This window comes from Grus americana, chromosome 3 (genome assembly GCF_028858705.1).
Source record: "Grus americana isolate bGruAme1 chromosome 3, bGruAme1.mat, whole genome shotgun sequence".
NCBI lineage: Eukaryota > Metazoa > Chordata > Aves > Gruiformes > Gruidae > Grus > Grus americana.
The window spans coordinates 6,846,519-6,867,687 of record NC_072854.1 but is presented as its reverse complement, the minus strand read 5'-3'; the positions used below and the strand labels follow the sequence as shown (position 1 = coordinate 6,867,687).

Here is a 21,169-nt window from a genome sequence, read left to right as displayed (position 1 = left end):
GAGAGCCTGCAAGATTTTCTCCACTTGCTGCCTGGCAGGAGCACTCGCTCAAAGCAATGCTCTCAGGAGAGGGTCCTGTTGTTCCTGGCCCAGCGCTGCTGTGTCACCCAAACTGTTTGGCCTGTGCTGCCCCAAGGCCAGGTGAGCCAGGGTAGCAAAGAAGGAGTGTGTCTGCGGCCCTCCCTGCAGCAGTGATGGCCAGCCAGCCCTGCAGTGAGAGCCCCTGTTTAACTGCAGGTCTGCAGCAGCCAGCCATGCTGGGAAGGTGAGGTGTCTTGTTAACAACAAAGAAAATACGTGTCCATGAGAACCATCTAGTTCCAGTCCCAGCCTTGGATGAGGGAACAACCACACAGGAGCCGACCTGCTGTGGTCTCTGAAGTGTTAGAGGCTCCATTTCTTACACCAGGAGAAGGTCTGGCAGTGGGGTGGGGGAGCAAAGATACATGGGGTTGTTTGTGAGCACCCGAGTTGTTTAGGTGGAGTCTGAAATGCCCCAGCAATCACTGTGGAAGTATTTTCTACCCTATGGAGCCTGGGCTGCAGATCCTGTTTTACCCTGGCTAAGTGAATAAGGCAGGTTCACATGCTTGAATGATGCCGTTGCTGATTAGAAAACCCACAAGAGATAGGACAGACACCTTGCTTGAGAATAACTGCCATGACAGCTCTTCCCAGGGGACATCCTAAGCTTGGGGTTGGGAGCTAGAAAGCTACACTTTTTGCTTCTCTGCTCAGGCAGTCTGAGCTGTGCCGTTCACATCTCTTCCCTGCAGCCAAGAGCTACAAGCAATGCTGACAACACTTGGTGGCACCAAAGGTAGGTTACATGGATCTTTTGCAGAAGCTAAGAGGTGTGGTGTCTCCCTGTGATCCAGGTCTCTGATCTCCATTACCTTGGACCACTGTTTCTTCCAGTTCAATGTTGTGAGATAAAACGGGTGGTAAGGCAAGCAAAGTACCAGCAGCTGCAAACCCATGCCAGGGTTACAGGTCTGTAACCTGGCTCCACCACCTGTACATGCTTGGGGCACAGAAGCAAGACTGATGTTCTGCACTGAAAGCCTGTGGGTGGAGGTTAGAGAGAAAGGGATTTCTCATCTCACAATGGAATTCCCATTTCTCATGCAAGTGGTGCAAGTTAAGCACAGGACAACTGGAAACACAGTTCTTGGCTTTTGGGAAAATTAACACCCTAAATGCAAGTTTGAACACGAAACAAAGACCTACACATGCTTTGGCCACAAGCAAAAATCACCAACACTTCAGCTAATGTTTGCATTTGTACACAAAGCAATTTTTTTCCTTCATACAACACAGGTTAAAAAAAAAAAATCTGATCCGCAGATTCCCAAAAGCACTTCTCTAGAGAAATTCCAGATGGCAGGTCAGGCTTATTCTAGTCCTTTTCCTTATGGGTCAGAGTTAGGGGCCTTTCCTAGAACTGACCTGGTACAGAGGTACAGATCAAACAAGATCTCAGGCTAGAAACTACAGTTAGTCACTGCTTCTGGGCAACTTCAGTACAGGTCTATTTAAGGAGCCTAAATATAGATGTTAAGAACCTTAGAAACTCATGCTTCCAATATTCTGCTCCAATGACTCTGGCAAAGCTGCCTTTATTAGACATGATTTTTAAGAGAGCACGGAGGGGCTGTCAGCTACATCCTATAGTGACTGAACACAAAGCATATGAGTTAATACCAGTGCAGGCACACTGGAGAGAAGAACTACCTAAAACTTCTGCTTCTGACTTCTGACCTTGCCTGAGCTTGTAGCTCATGGGCTGAGTGCAGCATTTGCGCTTGGGAAACAATTTACACCGTGATGATTATTTTTATTTGAACTCCAGGAGTTCCAGAAAAGTGCATTTCACCTGTGGCCATGGCACCTTTCGTCCATTCCCACGCTGCTTTCCTGGATCAGCAGGAAAAGCCAAGGATAGGAACTGCAAGCCTACGTTAAAACTGGTTGAGTTAACCCAGCCTGGAAGCCAACACAGGCAAGACCAAGCTGCTGTCTGAGGCTGTCCTACTTTTGTGAGATGATTTTCATCAAAAGCAGTGAAACAAGTGGTTGGCCCAGCAACAACTGCTGTTGATGGTGCTGCTCTATTCAGAGCATTATCCAACATTGATCAGTATCGTGTTTTGCCCATAATAACCTTCCTCTTTTGCTAGTAACCAAGTGTCCACTTGTAAGCAACAGCAACTGCCCAACATGAATTTTGCTACTAGTACAGAGAAATCCTGTATCCTGGAGACATAGGCTTCTAGGAAATGAAGGAATGAGCAGTGATGCTGACCTGCAAAGATCCTGGAAACTGTCTGTGAAATTAAGTTGAACAATGTTGAGGGGATATTGGAAGCACTTGTTGCAGATAATAGAGCATCCTAGTGTACTCAGTACAAAGGCCAATGGGTAGTAAAATAAAGCACCTTGATTGGGAACCGAGGAAGAGCAAGGAAGTGAGCAGACTCCGAATATAGGGCTTCTCCTTTGGGGCATCTTTTGGGAAGACTGACACTATCAGTCTTCAGATCCCAAGGAAAATGAACTGCATGTACAGTTCCCAGAAAAGGGGCAGGTACTGGAATGTTTGTGGAGAGTGACACTTGAGGTGTTCTTTCTGCTCCGATGAGATGCTCTGAACTCTGTTACTCTCAGGATAAGGAGCTAGTGGAGCTGGTGTCTAGCCAAGGGGCAGCTAGGATATGTTCCTCCCCCAGTGCAAAGGCTTAAAGTAACATCATCCAAAGGGAGCAGGGCCTGTCATCTTTCCCAACCATCACATTCTGCAGCCAGCAGGCTTTGAAGATGAATGAGAGTAAGGCAAATCCAGCTTTCTGATGTGAGGAGAGGAAATCCCTGGACCCAGTCACCAGCAGTGCTGGCAAGCCCAACAGGCCCCCAGAAGGCCCCAGACCCAGCAGGACATGAAACAGCAACCAGTAGATCCCAGCCAGGCCCTGCAAGGGGGCAGGACATGTCCCGGACATGGACCAGGCACGGGTTTCCTCTTTGCTGGAGGAGAGCAGCTCCATCTCCTTCCCTTGGGGCTGGGGACAGACTTTTATTCCTGGGTTTCAACAGGGAGCCAGAGCATCAAGCAGGGCCCAAGTGTACCCAGTATCACCTGCCGGGACATCCTCTGCGACAGGACGCCCTCACAAGTTCCCCCGGCAGAGAGGAGTCACTGTGTGGTTTGACGGGGGGTAAAGACATGGGCTCTGTCTACTCAAGTAAAATGAAGAGTGTCAGAGCCTACGCATGCTTTTGGAGTGAGTGGTGACAACTTGCAGTGTTATTCTTGGTGTCTCTTTAGGGACACCAAAATTATATGCAGGATATGACTTAACTAGGACTTACCTGGATCATCTCTGTCTCTTGTTTCTCTGTCTCACACATTAACTAGCAAGCTGTACCCTCTAATTTTATTCATTTTTATAGATCTCTCATCTTTCATTCCATAACCCTGGGCAATTTATGAGCTTGTCAACTTGGGTGGGGGAGTCCCTTAACCCAAGGAAGAGTCCCCTAATCCAGCTGGCAGAAGGTAATTGGACCTGTAACTATCTCTCACCTGTGGTGAGGTCCAGCCAGATAGTCAGACATGTTGCAGGAAAAGCTGATATAAGTGGGGTTTTTTATTTTTTTCCAAATGCAGAGAATAAGAGGGACTGAGTATTTACTTGTTCAAAATGCCTTAATTAAATACACCATTATTTGGATGATTTGTCCTTACGTAGGGGACTGGTGTGAGCACCAGGATGAATCCAAGTGTAAAAACAAGCAGACAACAGCTCCGTGTGTACAACCTACTGCCATGAGAATGTGTTTTACCTTGGCTGCCATCCCTTGTGACAGGTATGTAATAAATACAAGGGTAGCCTCACCCTCTGTGACTATGTACCATTGGCATTCTGAACTCCTTCTGTTCTGATGCGCAGGCAAAAAAACCCTGATTTTGGAGGAAACCTGGGTAACAAAGTTTGACATGTGGAAACTGTTAGAGCCCTTGAAAGCAGGGATCTTGGGACATACCAGATCAGTTGTTTCCTGCCATCTGCAATAAGCTCTAGGGTGTTAACACTTTATCCAGCACCCACCAATGTCACAGACCCAGTCTTCCTTTTCCTACACTCCCACCACTCTCCTTGATTTGTGATTTCCAATGGGATATGAATTTAATGGTAACCGCTACAGATCCAATCCTATGATAACTGATGATCTGCTCCAAGTTCATCCACTGCCTGCTGAAATCAAGGACCTTTATAGCTGTTTAAACAAACTTTGGATTATGCCCAGAGAATATATTTACACTTGAATATTTGAAAACCTTTGTAGTGAAGTCTCCTAGAAAAACAACTAGCTTTAATATGAAATTATTTCCCTGCTAGAAAATTGACCCAAAATACGTAGTAATAGTAGTAGTAGTTTACTATGAATTCAATGTGATAGCTACTCAGCTTTTGTAAACCAGCACAGCTCCATGGAAAATGAGTGTAGATGTACTGATTCACATACTTATGGATATGTACCCTTTAGATTTCTTAATTTCTGTAGGAACATTTCTGGAATCTTATATGTGCTTTGATGTGACTTTTTCTAGTGTTTTGAGAGGTTCTACCTGTCATTTAATCTAAGTTTGAACTGTGGTTGAGAGTAAATGCATGGACTCCCAGCACTACCGCTTGCTATTGGATGAAGCAATGAAACATTCAAAGAATACACAAGAGAGGCAGGGCATGAACTTTCATTAAACAACAGTTCTACATGATGTTCTTCAACTGCCAAGTCCTACAGAGTAAACAGATTGCTACCAAGATGTTGATAAAGCATTTAATCCATGTGCTGACTGGTCTTCTACAAATTGTATTCATCATTTTTCACTGAAAACTGATGTCTTATGAACTTGAAAAAATACCAGGCTGAGATTTATCCCCCTGCAGCTCTTTATCTTCTAACCATCATGGAAATGAGGACGATGGTTAAGACAATGGCTCCAGCAATTCCACCAACTGTCATTCCCAGGATGTTCCCATGGACCTGCCTTGACTGACACCTCTCACCTGTAAAGAAGAAGGCTTGTCCTGATGGGCACCTGGGAAAAATAAAATGCAGATTCACATGGATCAGGAGTTTTGTCCTGCCCTATTGGCCCACCTCAAGGTCCTGACAATCACTATGCTGGATGGGCAGTTCCCATTAGAGGGGTTCATACCACAACATCCACACCTTGTTTGGAGGTTATTTACATCCCCTGGAAGCACTACAGAATGGGGTCTCTTTGCCTCCCCTTATGCTAGTGAAGTGTTTTGTTCCTACTGTTCCTTGAAGACCTAGTGGCTCAGACCTCTGAGGTCTGTAGCTCTGAATACTTATTAGCTGCATCATTTGGTTCAGAAGAAAGTCGAAGCAATCAGGGCAGAGATCCATGATACCTGCAGCTTGCTTTCCCTTTCACATTCACACATATTCCGTCATTCTGGCAGGGGTTTGGGTCACACGGGTCTTGCAGATAAGGCAGCCGGTCTTTAACAGGCTCCATATCCTGGGCTGCTCTCTTCTTCCTTTCAAGAACGAGGCCTTCCATGAAGGCAGATTGTTCAGGTTCAACAGGGACTTCAGTGTTATTGAGGTGACTTAGATCTTTTAAAAAAGGAAAGAGAGGAGAAAGACATCAAGTAACAGTGAGCGATGCTATATGTAGTATTCTTCATGCCAGGGGCTCACAGGGTGCTTTGTGGAACAGAATGTACTCCTTGTCCATTTGCCCTTTACAGAGCTCTTGCCATACCACAGCAAGTTCTGCATATTTAAAGCACAAGATAATAATGCTGAAATTATGGTAACTAGTTGGGTAAATCAGTGATATTCTGTACTTTGAAAAATTATGCGAAGTGTAGCTGTTCTGTTTGAAAATAAACAGAATGAGGAAGGCCTTTTAGTATGTTCTACACTTAGAAATGGACATAGCTACAGGTTAGGGTGCTGAAAGGTGTCTAAGAAGTTAACCTTCAGTAAATCATTGCTATTTAGATTCCTCTGAACTCTCAGTCACTTCAGCCAACATCACCCACCTGAAACTAAGATACAAAAATGTTTTTAAAAGTTGGTCCCCATTAGAAAAGAAGATGACTCAGAGACAGGTGGCAATAGTTGTTGAATGTGTGAAAAGAGATAGAAAGGATCACTTTTTTGGTTTTGTAAGGACAATCAAGAAGAGGGCCTTTACCATTAAATTCTGCAAAAATAATCAGGTCATCATTTTTCAGGAAGCTTCTCCGTTTCATCTGGCTGTGGGATATGAAGTTAGTCCACCCCCAGGATGTACTTCTATAGCAATTGCATGAGGCATCAAATTTTCCAACAATTGATGGCTTCTCCCATATTAAGGTACCGTTATTACCTACAAAGAGAGTATGAGTGACAAGTAAGAACCATGTAGTTCTGCAGCTGGAAATATGACATGACTGACTTGTGCATTACAGTGTTAAATGGGATTTATGCTGTAAAATCAAGTTCAGAGCTGAAATGCCCAAATAAATCATAGAGGACTGACAAATTATGAGTGCCAGCAGATCCTTAGATATGGTCTGCATGAGGACTCGGTCTATGTGAGGGCATTGAAATTCCACAACTACTCCTTCACTGAGCACTAACCAAACACAAGTTACCTCCTCATTGTCACTGGCTAAGAGCTCCCTCCTGTGTAAGGACACTTCCTCATCACTTTTTAAGTACCTCTGGTTTAGAGTCTAACAGATTTTGTTCATAGCTATGGTTCAGTTAAACATATTCCTACGTAAGGTTTAAAACCTCCTGCTGAAAAAGCATGTACTAAACTTCCACTGGAAAAAGTGAAGACGGATGGAGATTCATCTCTAGTATTTTATTCTGTACCAAACTCAATATTTTCCTGTTGTTCTTATTTCTTTGAATTAACACATTCATGGGGAATCCTAGGGGTGGATGTGGAACTATGGTCTTACACGATATATAAACCTCTAGTTCAAAGGTAGCCCCTGTGTGAAAGAGTTCATAATCTGCAGTTCACACCAAGCCGAGCAAGACAGGCTTCAAATGCTGCAGACTGATCTCACAGGTGTTTTCAGGTATTTTTTTTCTTAAATACAGCTACAATGTGAACCCTGTGCATTCAAACCATGAATGTTCAAGTTAACAAAGCCTCCAAAATGTAGTTTTAACTTAAATTGTTGTTGATTGAGTAACAGTATACAACACCCTGCTGGCATTGCATCATCCTGTGGTGATATGTCACCTATCATAATGGGCAAACCACAGGTAGAACGGCAATTGCCAGCTCTTAAGAGAACTCTGTATTTAGAGTCAAAGTCAGGTATCCCATGGATTGTTTATAATAACATCAACCTTCTATGTGTCACTTTTCACACTAGATGATCTTTTGCAGACAGGAATTCGGAGTCACACAGAGGAAAGTGTCCTGAATTGGGAAATGCAGCCAAAGTTGCCCAACTCTGAGTCCTACACCCAGTCCTCTCACTCAGATTCTTTGGCTTTCATTTTCATCATTCCTCCAGGCAGACACCACTTACTTGAGCTAACATGGTCTTTGCTTGTAGTGAAGCTTTTGCTTGAGGACATCCTTTTCAAGACGTCAGGGTCCTGGTCCAGCACTGTGAGTGTAGCTTGGCGGTTTAAAGCTGGCCACTCCAGAACACCATCATTCTCTCCACTGCACAAGTGAAAGGCAATGCGAGAGTAGCCACTGATTGTGGAGTGCGGAGACAAACTTATGCCAAAACCATAACCCTCAGGGCTGTAAAACCGAGGGCTTTGAATAACATCACTTGATGCTGTTTCGAGGATTTGGCTGAAACTCCGAATGACCCACACAGCTGTAGGACAGGGGGTCTCTGTCAGTGTGACGTCATCGATAGCAATCCCACCAGATGAAGAGCTGAGGTTGCCCTTTAGTCCTTGGAAGAGGTAACGGAACTTCTTCTGAGCATTGAGGGTTACGTGGGCAATTTTCCAGTTATAGTCATTATCCGCTTTGGCAAAAAGAAAGCAAAACATTGCCATCAGCATGATATTATGAAGCAGCTTCTTCCTAGCCACCCATTCCAGCTGCATTTTTAGACAACTGAACTTCTCACAGAGTCCTGAAGGCTGGAGATCTTAAGTTGATATTGTGATTATAATGTACTGACATTACCTTATCTTCTAAATGCTTTGGACACATTGTATTAGGAACTTTTCACACATTAGTGAAAGGCAGTCTCCAGTATAAAGGGCAACAGGCTAAAGGCCAAGACATAACAAGTGGATGGGAGTCAATGACCCAACATCTTAGAATTAACCATTGCTGCCACTGTTCCAGGGACTTATACATCCCTGGAAAGCGCTGCAGCTTGATATAGGCAGGTTATCATAGATCTTGGGGTCTGACAACATAAACGCATAAGGCCACCGTGGCTGAATTTGTCCTATTTAGCAAAATCACCCAAAGTGGGAACTCAGTTCACATGTCTAAAATATATATGTTTTTGTATTTCCAACTGTATAAAAATCAGGCTGGGATTCTTACAGACTGCAGGTGAGCACCAGTATTTACACCTGAACAGCTCACTGCTAGATCATATAGCAGCCAGTGGAGATCTAGTCAATGGATCTTCAGCAGATTTTGGGGTCCCTCTCAATCACCGAGTGTAACATAACATTATAGGGAACATTGTGGCTTCTGCTGTGGAGCACCTAAATTATTACATTATTACAACCCACAGATCCACTGCTAAATGCAGTTGTGTAATACCAAAATTCTTAGCTGGATTGCAAGACATTCTGGTAGCTTCAGGAAAATCTTTCGATTTCTGAGCCAATCCACTGCATTCATGGACTCAGTAAGACAACTTTTCCTCCCTCAATATTCTATATATTCCTCATATTTCCAGAATTACCTTGAAAGGTTTGAATTTTCCTCATCTTGCGAACATTTCCAGTGCCATCATCCTCTTTAAGCCAGATGATCAGTTTGTCAGAAAGGCTTCCTGTGATCTTATAGAAGAATTGGAGGCACTGCTGAGTTCTCTTTGGATAAAGGATTCGAGACTCTAGTACTGCCACATCATCTGCCTCGCCAGAGCTGGTGTTGAAATACATGAAATAGCCAGCATCTGTGAAGGAAGTGTAGAGCGTCACTGACTCTTCCTAGATTTCCTGCTACCTGCGTGGGTTACATTTATCATTTCAACTCCACTCTCTTAGTAGGCATAAGTGTAGTACTTAACATAAATAGCGCAGGAAACGGTATAGGATAACCATCCAAGATATCTAGAATAAGAACAGGACTAGTAGTTTAGCATATATATGGAACTCGTTGCTGGCAGCTTATGTCAATTTTGTATTAGTTGGTCTAGTTGGAAGTTGGATGCCTCGAGGATGTTAGAGGTATGAGACAGAGGATTCAGTGCTGACTGCAAGCAGCTAGTAAACATATTTTTTAATTGATTTATACTGAAGATAATCTGAAGAGGTGATCTTAGGGATCATATGCTACATTACCTGGCAAATAGTAAGATAATTTCTTATCAGTGATGAAGATAATAAAAAGAGTTGGACACAGAACTAGCACTCTCCTGACCTTGAACATGAAGAAGCTCTTTTTTACAGCTTGCCCAGACTTTTGAAACTCAGCTTCTCCATCTGGGGAAATTAGTTAAGAATTCCTGCCCCTCTAGCTTAATTTGCCATTAACATTTTCTGAAGTGCTCTTTCCTTTAGATTTGAAATGTCTACTTTTATCCTTATATTTACAAAGGATTTACCATTTACACACATATCTTATCTTGGTATCACATGGACTTGTCACATTTTTTCTGTATTGCATTGCTCTTTAGATATCCATTATAGCCTATGATTAAATTAACAAGTGAAATTCTTTTAGCTATTGTGTGAAAGCTTCCTCTGTTGGGGGCTCCTTCCTTGGACTCTTGTCCAAGCTAACATCTGGGGCATCATCAGTTAAACCTGTAGCTGCATAAACGCAATACAGCCTCCTGCATGATTAGTGAAGCTGTTTGAGCTGTTCATCATGTTTGCTTCATTGTAAGTCTAATTTATGTTAAATTTAAGTATGTTAAATGATCACTGTTGCTCCAAGTAGGAAACAGAGCTGTGAGACTCATTTGGGTGCCTAACTTTTTTGTTGAGCTTATTGTGGTATCAAAGCCCCAGATGATCTATACTCTACCTCCTTTTTGATAAGAAAGTCAAATAATGGCAACATTCACCATCTGTGGCAGTTAGGATATGGCCTTAGTGTGGGGATACAGGGATCAAATCCAGAGCCAGGCTGCCATCTTCCCTCTTTCAATTTAGCCAGTAATAAGTCAAAAAGCAAAGAAGACTAACCGTTTGGGCAATATACAATCCATCTATGCTAGAAACCTAAAATTAACCCCCACTTGAGACGGCTGCAGAAGCAATTCTCCAAAAAAATGTCTAAATTTCTAATGGAGTCAATGCGCCTTTGAAGTTCTCCAAAAGGAGAGGCACTCCTACTCATGCAATGCATATAGACACTCTGTTGATCCTCAGAGGCACCTACCCTTCTCCAGACGGGTACTATTCAGAGAATGTCAATTTGGATTTTGCATCAAGTCAGTAGATGCTAAACCATAAGGGCAAGTTAAGTGCTTACTTCAGACAGATTGGATTTTGCACGATAATCTCAAACAACTCAGCTGAATTCTTTTTCAGTTACAATTGTAGTATATGGAGAAAAAATAGGAGAGAAATAATGAAAAAAGTCAGGTGAGGGTTAGGAGCATGTACTTATAGAAGCTGTCAGATGGTTTTATTGAGTTATATTGCATTCTCAGACCTGATTGACAAGTACCAGCATTATAAAAGGTTGAGGATCTGTTCTTCTTTCTGGTGTGTGGCTCACATAAGGGGAAAAGTCTACTCCTGAGCGCAACAAGTCAAATTTCTCCCTTATCAAAGAGTAACAAAGCCCAACTGAATGTGCTGTAGGCCAGGATTCCTTCACTCCATACTTGGGTAAAATTTGCAACCAAAGTAACTTTTTCTTTTAAAGTCTGTAGTAGCTTTCCCTGTCTAAATAATGACAAATCAGGCCCTTGCTTTTTCAGAACCGCCTGTTGGGATTTAATCTTTATTCTCACTTGCAAGCTAGCACCTTGTGACTGTGGCTGCAGCTGACTCCACCCTTTTTGAGATTTTCTTCCTTTAAAAAATGGCAAAATTACCATGTGAAAAACAAAATTATCCCTAAATGCCTATACCATAAAATACTTTGCAACTTTCTTCTACCTTCAGAACCAGCACTCCTCAAGCTTAACTTATCATTCACTTTGCAAACACAACATTTATGAGTGGCTGTGAGTGCTGTTTCATTCTTATCGTGGGGTAACATAACTCTTACTGAGACTTTGGAAGCTGCAGTAAGTCCTTTCCCAGGTTATTTTTAAAAGGCCTCTAGTTAGGATTGTTCTTTGCCCCCTTTTATCTTGCTGGCACTATGCTGAAAAAGCTTAATGAGCGCAACCATAAACTCACACTCACAGGGCCAAGACACGTGAAAAGAAAAAGGGCTTTTTGCTTGACTAAAAACATTACAACTCAGCTGTTTGCTGGGTAATGTCTTAAACATGGTCATTTAATCCTGTGTTTTCAGAGTAGCCAGTGCTGGGTTTTCTCAAGGGTTAACTACAATAACAGGTTCAGAGAAGTTGTTAAAGACACTGTATTTAAAGCCCACAGACCGGTGCAGATGCACAATTGACTATTACTCCAGCTAACCCCTTTTCCATAGGATAGTGTTCTGTTACTTCATTTTACCTCTACAGCGCCCAGAAAGTGTGTGGTCTTCCTGCCCTGTAGCACCGCTCTTTTGATGGACCCAGTCTAGATCGTCTCTGGTGCCCTGAATCATGCCGCAGATGTTTTCAAACTCAAAAGAACACTGGTCCAAAAAAGTGTGAGTTGAAGCTGAAAAAAAATGCACAATGGTTACTTACAAAGTAGTATCTCATTAAAATTTCTGCTCTAATTTTAAGGGGGTTTGTTTACACTGGTATAGAAATAATGTAGAGAAGACTTAACCCACAGCAGATGTGAGCCCAAAGACTCAAAAGAGGAAAGGTTTGATTCCTGGAGGGATTCCCTGCATAAAGATACCAACATTTGACCACTTTGCAGAAGGTTAACAAACTCCCACACCGCAGCTGAAGCCTGGTGACTGGTGGTGGCTGTCTCTGTGCCCGCTTCTAAGCCTTGGAGAGACAAGTCACTTTGTGAACAGCAGTGGTGTTACATTTAACCATTCCTCTGCTGGAGGTTATTGTTCTCCAAGGCTCACTTGTCTGCTTGATGAGCATGAGCACTGTTTAATCCATTTCGAGCAAAGTCCACCGAGTCATCTTAGTTCAGCTGAGTTTGCCTGCAAGTTGATGCTTCTGTTGACAGATCCATGGGGACAATAACTTCTCGCTAACAATCACACATGGTGATAACATTTTCAACCAGCTTAGACAGTGCAACCAACTAGGCAGCGTCAGACTCTAGACTTAGCCAATCTCAGATGCAAAATAATCTGATTAAGACCAAATGTCAGGAAAAGAGAACAAAGTACAGTTGCATTCACCTCACAAAAGCACAATGAAGCTGCCCACATGCCAGCAGAACACAACCACATGTCTAAACCCCTAAGAGCAACATGGAAGAAAAAATGTGAATGGAATGACTTTCATTGACTAATTGTGTAAAATGTAATTACATTTTACAAAAGTAATGACAGTAGCAGAGCCAAAGAGATGGATGAGGAGGAAATAAACACTCTGGGTCTCTGCACCACAGGCCCTCTCCCATACCACCTCAAGAGCCCCTGAGAAGAGTTTTTGTGGTTTTAGAGACACAAGGGTGGTAAACCAGCCAGGCTCAAGTCTAAACAAAGAAACATTTTGCCATGGTTAAATTATGACTTACTGCAGTTATACATGCGATTCAATCTTTCCAGGTCAATGGCACTGAAGTCTAGACGTTGTCCGATTATATTATCAAATTCTGGTATCTTCGCTGTGATTGTGGGGATGCTTTCATTTTTGTTAAATGAAAATGGTGCATAGTGCATCAATGATTCGTAGTCATAGGGGGTGTTCAGATCGGTGATGAAGCTGTCATCGTACTTCAGAAAATTATGCTCTTTGTCTGGTAAAAGAACAAAAAAGTGCTTCATTTTTAGAGAAATTGGAAAGGAAATGGCTTTAGCATGGCCCCTTGGGTACAGTTTTCTGAGGCAAAATTGATATACCTGAAAGCAATTACTTTATTATAAAATATTCAAATTTAGCAAGATCTGTTTATGAAGTAATTTGGACAACAGAGCAGTGTCTTTAGATTGCAGTTCTGTGCTTTCACATGTGACTTCAATAAGTTCAAGATCAAATATCAATGAGCTGTAAATAATGGGATATATAGGAGGTCAGATTACATGGTCAAATAGTAAGCATCCTGAAGGATTAATCTTAAGGATTAATGTACTCCACTGCAGAGCTTGTGAATATTGATGCAAACATTTCCCAGGATATTAGATCACCTATGGACAAGGAGAGGCCCTGGAGCCCTCTTCTCATTAAGGGGACAGGTATGACAGTCCTGGAGTGCCTCCAGGGTCTGTTCTTTTTTGAAGCAAAGAATACATTAGGAATCTGGGGGAAAAAAATAGATGTTTTTACCCTAGATTGACAATATTGCTATGATATTTCTGTTGAAATGACTTTTGAAAACATGTTCCTCAGGGTTTCTTAGAGAAAGTTTTTCATTATGAAGGTGTCTGCTGGGGCAGAGAGAGGGAGCCATTTCACATACTTTGGTATAGAAGTAAAGAGAGATTGCCAGCATTTCCAACTGCAAATATTTTAAGAATATTTGACATTCTCTCTCCAAGAAGCAGCAGCACATGATTGTGCTCAGTGCATAATTACAGCTTCTCTGTGCAAAGGCTGCCCTTCCCTTCTGCAAGGCCATTCTGGGCACAAAGGTCTTCAGTCCAGGGCTTGAGATTGGATAAAAGCTTGGGATTGTTTTCTTACAGATACTTGAATTGCATCATTTATCAAAAAGGGTGAGAATCTTGCCAATTAAGTGCTATCACTCTTTATAGCTGGGGCCAAAATCTTGGCAGGACACAGGCATGTGTAACGATACTAGTTTTTAAGATCATTACCAGGCAAAGGGTAACTTCTATGTGTTTTTAAAAGAAATAAACCATACAGTGAGGAGGCTATTTCATTAGGCTGTCTTTTGTGTTTTCTCTGAAGTCTAATAGGCTTTTTATCTTTTCTGTCAACAGCAACGTGAATAGGGAATCTCTTCTCTCACCAGCCAGCTACCTGCATTGCAGTCTATGAAAATGCATTAGGGTAAAAACTGCTACCATGCTATTAAATCAGATCACTAATGCAGGAATGGATGTGTGCGCGCACACACACACACAAACACACAGAGCACAATCATATCAGTCTTGCTTCCCTTTAGAGGGGCAGACATCTTTCAAATGGCTTCAGTAGAAGTTTTCTACTTAATGAATTTGCCTAACTGGAAAATGACATTTTCTAGTATGGATAGAAAAATACAGAATATAGGAATAGATTGTAATGATATCAGATCAGCCCCAGCACTCCATTCAGAATAATGTCACACTAAAGTCCATCATCTGTAACAATTTTGATGTTCCAGATTTGTGCCTGTTGAATACACCATGAATAAGTTGAGAGGATTCAATGGTATTTTTTTTTCTTTTTGAGGGAAAAAGAAAAAGCACAGAGAATTGGCACTGTTTTGTCAAGCTTTTCAATACCTGTGTACAGCATGGAGCTCGCAATAGTGCATTATAAGTATACTGTAAGTCTTCCTACTTTGGAGGTGGTTAGTTACAGTGCATGGCAAAAAGGGGCCCAAAAGTCGGAGTCTAGATAATATTAACATCATCATCATCTTCATTACTGTGATTCAAGATAAGACCAAGTCAGTAATAAGGGGAATTGTTTTTAGTGCTGTTCCTAACAATTAAAATAATAGTCTGCAAAATCAATATCTGCATCCCATCTACTGCTCAGCCACCCCAAAAGACACTGTAATCACAGGGTAGAGGCAAGTGGTAGTGCCCATGGCCATTCAACTTGGAGCAATTCAAGATAGAAGATACTGCTCTTAGAGGTCAGCAGAAATTGCTTGTACCAGCAGTTCTTATCTATCCAAAAGAGAACACAACATTCCCTGAATCTTGTTCCTTTCTGATGACTATTTTGCACATGTTTTTCACTTATTTATAAACATAGTGACTACATAACCCTGGAGACTGAAGTGATCAGTTTGTCCGCACAGAGCATGAGCAATGGCAGGACAACTTTGCTGCACTGGCACCATTGCTGGCATCGCAAAGCACCGCCACTGGGAACAAGAGATTAGTCTTTGCTAGCAAGCCTTTCAGAACCTGTTATAGACTCCCATTCACTCCTTTTCAAATATATGATCATTAAGTAGTATGGAAGCAGACCTGACAGGAGACAGCAGAAACTGTCTAGGGACCAGCGGGAGTGTGGAGAGTTTGCTGAAACTCATAAAGCCACTGGATCTGGTGAAACTAAACATGAAGGCAAGAACTTGCAGAGACACACTAGAAAGGGGAGAGCAGGGCAGAGACATTTTATATGTCCTGTCTGATCTAATCACTTTAAGACTTCTTTATGTACAAAGTAAATCTTTCCAGTTCCAGGAAAACCTGATTCCCTGAAGATAAAAACCTTTCAGATCTTGAGAGAACCTTTCATTAAAGAAGAACTGCCTCAAAGCTCAGGACAAGTTGGGATCCCAACACACCATGCCAGTAAATTTGCAATTTGCATTACATGGCAAGAGAAAACAATATCTTAGAGAGGGGAAGTGATTTGTTCAAAATCAGAGAGCAGACCAGTCCTGGGGACAAGGGGAAATAAAGTTTTCTGACTTCAAAGCAGGGCCTCTCTCTTCTGGCCTTAGACAGTCTCTGGTCTTTGACTAGAGAAGTTGTATCAAAATCCCACTTCGTCTACAGATTAATGTACAGTTGTCTCAGGTGTGGCCCAGTGTTTCTAAAATCATCTCTTTGAGAAGGTCTTAAACTAGGAGGGAAAATAAGATACTGATGAGTCTGCACTTTACAAAATCTGACTTGAAGGTCAAAACCCACCTGTAATAATTTGGTCCCACCAGATGGTCACATAGTCATCCCGGTCCATCCTTGACTGCTCATGGTAAAATCCCAGAGCATGCAGGATCTCATGTTCCACAATTGCTCTGTAGTCACACCTTTCCCCAATAGAGAGGGTCTGTCCAGTCTGCAGGTCCCCCACCATGGACCAACACCTGAGAAAGAGAGACATCTTACTGTCTGTTAAGTAGAATTTTCTTCTCTGTATTTAAGTTCTCAGTCTGATCACTGGATTTAAAGTAATTTCAAAACAGGTGCAAATACAAAAGGAATAACATAAATCATTATTTAGGTGCTGACCAAGTGCCTTGATACTCTACAGATACTCAGCTCTGAAAGCAGACTAGGCCTCGAAAACATACTCGCTGTCACTTGCATGAGGCCAGCTCTTTACATATCCTCTGTGTTAGACAATCTCACCTCTGATTTTTGAGATCCACAGAAGTTTAGTCCTATAACAGCTGCCATTTTGCCAAGAAATATGCCAAGAAACATAATACATATATAGAAACAGTACACTTGTCAAGACAGACTGAGCTTTTTTGCAATCACTTGGGCTAGAGAAAGGATCTAGTAGGATTTAGAATAGCAGCATTTGGTCCTTTTTAACAGCAGCTATGCAATGCATTGGCCATGGGTGTGAAATTATATATTTCTGTGAGGGCCCAGCCCCTCATCCGTGACTCAACAGAAGCTAATCATGACTGAGGAGGAAAGGAGCTCCTCAGCCAATTCACTGGGAACTTTCTAGGGTAACCTGAGGGTGATGTGAGAGGCAACTGCTAAAGAGCATCTGCTTGGACTGTAGCTTCTTTTGCACATCACAAAGCAGTATTGGGTCAAGTTTGTTGAAGGAGCTGTGAACAAAGTAATGTGGGTACTGAAAAAATAGAGATTGATCCTATGATCTCTTGAATAGCTGCTACCAGGGAGTTTCCCGTACCAGGCTCTTCAGCACCAACTTGTCAAAAATAATGGTGCTTGCAGTCTTGTAAGAGAAGTGTCATAGGACATATTGCCCAGGGAAGAGCTGAGGGCAAAAAAATCAGTGCCTATAGGCCTTTATGAAGTTCTAGGAGAACAAGAAATATTCACAGCTGATATAGTGAGAAAATTTTTATGCTTTTCTAGATGTTCTTTCAAAACCTGTTTAGATGTAGGAAATAAAATAAATCTTTCCAGTTCCTGAAATCCTGAATCTCTGAGTAAAAAAACCCTTTCAGATTTTGAGAGAACCTTTCATTAAAAAAGACCCACATAAAAACAATAGCAATATTACAATAAACTGGCTTTCCACAGCTTTTTTTTTTTTTTTTTTTTACCTGTCTTCCAAAGATTTTGAAACCTAAATTCTGGCTATTTGCATTCTTGGTAAGATAAGAGGATCTACGTGGGGATCGTTTCACCCACCACTGAAATGGCAAACAACTCTAAGTAGGAAAGTGGAATCAGTTGATGAAAACCCAGTGATGCTGGGATTCACCTCCTCAAAGAGTAACCATCCAAATGTCAGATGCCATTCCAAGTTCATCACCTGAACATCCTCTGCCATCAGCAGAGGGAGACAGCTGCTTCCAAACTCTGTGTCTAAGAAAGTAACATGGGTTGCTTTCTCCATGGCCTCTTTTTCTCTGCTGACAACAAACTTAGACTAAACTTTTAGACTCCTGAAATCAGATTGAATGAATTCCCAGCTGATTCTACATGGCAAAACTAAACAGAAATTGCTATAACCCTTACCCGTTTTCTTTTCTAAAGGATATGTAGGTTCTCTCTCCTTCATATGGCTTGAAATCAATGCAAGACTTAAGACGGAACATTTCAAATGCCTGGAGAATGACTCCTTTGGCATTTAGATCTGGAAAACACATCAGAAAAGCACGTTTACCACACTGCAGACTATTCATCCTGGAGAGGTAAGACATGCACATGGATATATGCATGGGATCAAAAGAAAAATGATTGAAAAGAAAAATGATTGCATTTGATTAAATTGTGTTTTGCTGTGATAGCTGTAGAAGAAGAAAAAAAAGGTTTTCATATAAAGGAACAATCTAGTTATTAGTGAATTTTAATGTAAGAGAGCCAGTTCTGAAAAAGGCAAATTTTTTATCACAGTGACTCCAGTGGAAGTAAGGATTGGAACTAAAATCTGAATAAAATATCTGCATTACCTAGGTCATCACCCAGAATATAGGGAATGGGGAACTTCCATCTGTAGGTCTCATTTCTTAGGGCATTTCGCTGATTTTGCTGGAAAGGGAATTAACAGCTGCTGATGCATCTGTTGTGGGGAGATGGGCTGATTTGTACCAAATTACAATTGGACAAGTGAGAGAGACAAAGTTTAGAATTACTTACAGGGAGCAAGATATCACCCTGAAAGAGATCCAGTCCAGCAGCTGAAAAATAATTTTATGAAAGATAATGTAAATGAAATATCAAATGTATTTCACCTTGTAAACCATATTGAGCCTGCTTATAGAAGGTTAATAGCCTCAGGCATTTACAGAAAAATACGGACAGACCAGCCTCTTTACACTGAAATATGGGGACAGACCTAAAAATAACAGTAGCTTCTACTCAATATTTACTACTCAACAATGTCTGTATTTTGGTGGTGGAAGTCTGGTGGCCACCATCATCCATGTCTAGTTTGATAATCTCTTGCTTGCTATAAGGCAGCGACAACAATCACACAATGAGACAAAGCTCTAGAGAATATAGTAATATTGAGTAATGCATCAGGAATAATATTGTACAGTGCAAGATCAAAGGATATATGGAAATCTACCTTACAAGAAATAAAAAAAAGTAATAGAGGAAGACAGTACAGTGTGTGGTGTCTTTTCCATTTGATTTCCTTACCACTTATATAAAAGCTCAATAAACATCTCAGCTATTTTCCACTTTGTAAAACTTTATAAAAATCATATAGAAATGGGGACAAAATGCTGGTGGGACTCCAGAGCCTTTCCAATTGGTACAGTGTGTTACTGTCCTAACACCCTGGGTCTGTCCAGACTTCACAAGTGAAAGATGTCTGCATCCCTTGTTTGCATTGGGTTACAGTCCTAGGGTAGATTCATGTGTCATAGCCAGAGGAAGGTAATTCAGAGCTCACTTAATTATATTTCTCCTGTTACCATGAACTTCCTGACCATCAGTCACCCCTGTCTTTTTTACAATAATGAAAATTCAGCATTTTGCTCACAATTTTTCAGGTCTTATGAGAATTTAGACATGAACTCACCTAAGTTTATGTCTGGAATGTCTTTGATTATCTCACCAACTTCAGCATCTGCTGCTGCAAGACAGGCAAAACATTATGTGTTCAGATGTGGTGGCACACAGCAAGCAAAAGAAAATGCTTCAGAACTCAAAAGAGTTCACAGAACACTTACCAGCTTTATTGGAGAGATGCTCAACCTGAAAGAGAATAAAATACAACCAGTATAAGGTATGAGATTTCTCCGGACTGAGAGAAGCCTGTAGAAATCAAGTTTCTACTTACAGAGACTGGAGTACCATACACACAACATAACAGAAGTGCTAGGCAGAGTGGGAAGATGCTGGAGCCCATTTTTGCAATGGGAGAAGCAGCTGATCCCTCTTCTCTCTTGCAATATATAGGGCATGCTGCCGAGCTTTCTGTGGAACATCAGCCAATCAGCTTTGAACTTTCCACCTTCATAACATTATTATAACAGCAAGATTTACCTCCTAAATGACACATGATGGCATTGTTGTTATCAATTACCTAAGTCTACTTTGGAGAAATGTTACAGAGAGGAATGTGATAACTTCATCTGTTCAGTGCAGCTAGTGGAAGGCCCACCCAGACTTCATGTAAGAAGATCTCAATCTGGCCCAAAGTTGCTGACTCTTTCCATTGTGCTTGTTATCTGTCAGCATTACTATCTCAACTGCACCAGAGGAAAGCCACATGCTTAAGCAGAATTATTCTGGGTTTATAGCACTCCAGTGACATTAAAATTTGGCCCAGTGCTGTTCTCAATTAATAAGTAACATCACATTGTAAAGATTAGAGATAAAAAAGGTATGATTATGAATGCCCTGACAGTGTTTTCCCACAGCTGATCCCATCCTAGGACTGATGCCCCGGTGCGCAACATGCCACCCTTTGCCTCCAGAGATGGTCACATACTTCAGTAGATCCTTGGCCTCCCAGACTGAGGCTCTTTTCTTTTCTGGTGGGTTTCAGAGATGACAAACTCTTGTCTTGCACTTTGCTGTCTTGTTTCTCAGGGGAAACAGGAGGGCACATGGGCTAACTGAGCCAAGGCTCCAGAAAGCTCTAGATCTCATAGGTCCTGCATCATACCTGTTATCTCCTTGCAAATGTCCTATGTGCCCTGGAGTGCTACAGTGCCTTAAACTTCGGCAATTGAATCCTGCTCCCTCATTTCACATCTGAAATGACAAATGATGAAGGTGAGGTCATCCACCTCTATGTTCAGCAATTAGGTAGGAAAAGGCACCACCACGCACAGCACAACACAGAAGGCTTGAGTAGGAAGAGAAGAAAAAGTGCTCTGGAGGTGCTTCACACACTGCTTCCCAGTGGTATGGGGGGAGACACTGAGCACTGGAGTGTGAAGAAGCCTCAGGTGCAAGTAGGTTTTCAGTAGGAAATGTGCCTGTGACTACCCTGTCCTAGAAAGGAGTCAGTCCTCCAGCCTAAGCAACATATTTTCCTGTAAACAAATCAAAGTAGGAAGCTATTTGTATGAGATCACATTGCAGAGGAATAAATACAGAGATCTTTTCTTTTTTTGAGAAGAAGGGCCCCAGAGGACTGATCTTTCACCTAGCATACATGGGTCTTCTTCAACACTTGCTTTTATGAACTATTATTTCAAAGGACACTGATACCTAAGCAGAACA

The 21,169-nt window shown here is 41.8% G+C and overlaps 1 protein-coding gene across 2 annotated transcripts; it reads right to left on the bottom strand.

Annotated features, from left to right (window-relative positions):
* Positions 1 to 4,956: 4,956 nt before the first annotated feature.
* Positions 4,957 to 19,844, bottom strand: MEP1A (meprin A subunit alpha). Of its 2 annotated transcripts, none has more exons than XM_054821556.1 (14): positions 19,776 to 19,844; positions 19,666 to 19,690; positions 19,515 to 19,568; positions 18,623 to 18,663; positions 18,436 to 18,514; positions 18,002 to 18,119; positions 16,241 to 16,416; positions 12,997 to 13,218; positions 11,851 to 12,000; positions 8,946 to 9,161; positions 7,581 to 8,039; positions 6,239 to 6,412; positions 5,445 to 5,652; positions 4,957 to 5,104 (listed from the first exon to the last, which is right to left on the bottom strand). In XM_054821556.1, the coding sequence occupies exons 1-14, from the start codon at positions 19,842 to 19,844 to the stop codon at positions 4,957 to 4,959; spliced, it is 2,139 nt and encodes a 712-aa protein (XP_054677531.1). The 2 variants fall into 2 exon arrangements, with proteins under 2 accessions (XP_054677531.1, XP_054677533.1); XM_054821558.1 differs by having other exon boundaries at positions 19,515 to 19,562.
* Between the last annotated feature and the right edge of the window lie 1,325 nt (positions 19,845 to 21,169).

Coding starts and splice junctions, on each gene's coding strand:
- MEP1A (XM_054821556.1), bottom strand. CDS start 19,844: ATGGGCTCCAGCATCTTCCCACTCTGCCTAGCACTTCTGTTATGTTGT. Junction 18,515..18,622: donor AGGGTGATATCTTGCTCCCT/GTAAGTAATTCT, acceptor TTCCCTTTCCAG/CAAAATCAGCGAAATGCCCT. Junction 13,219..16,240: donor GTGGGACCAAATTATTACAG/GTGGGTTTTGAC, acceptor TTCTTTTACCAG/ACAAAGAGCATAATTTTCTG.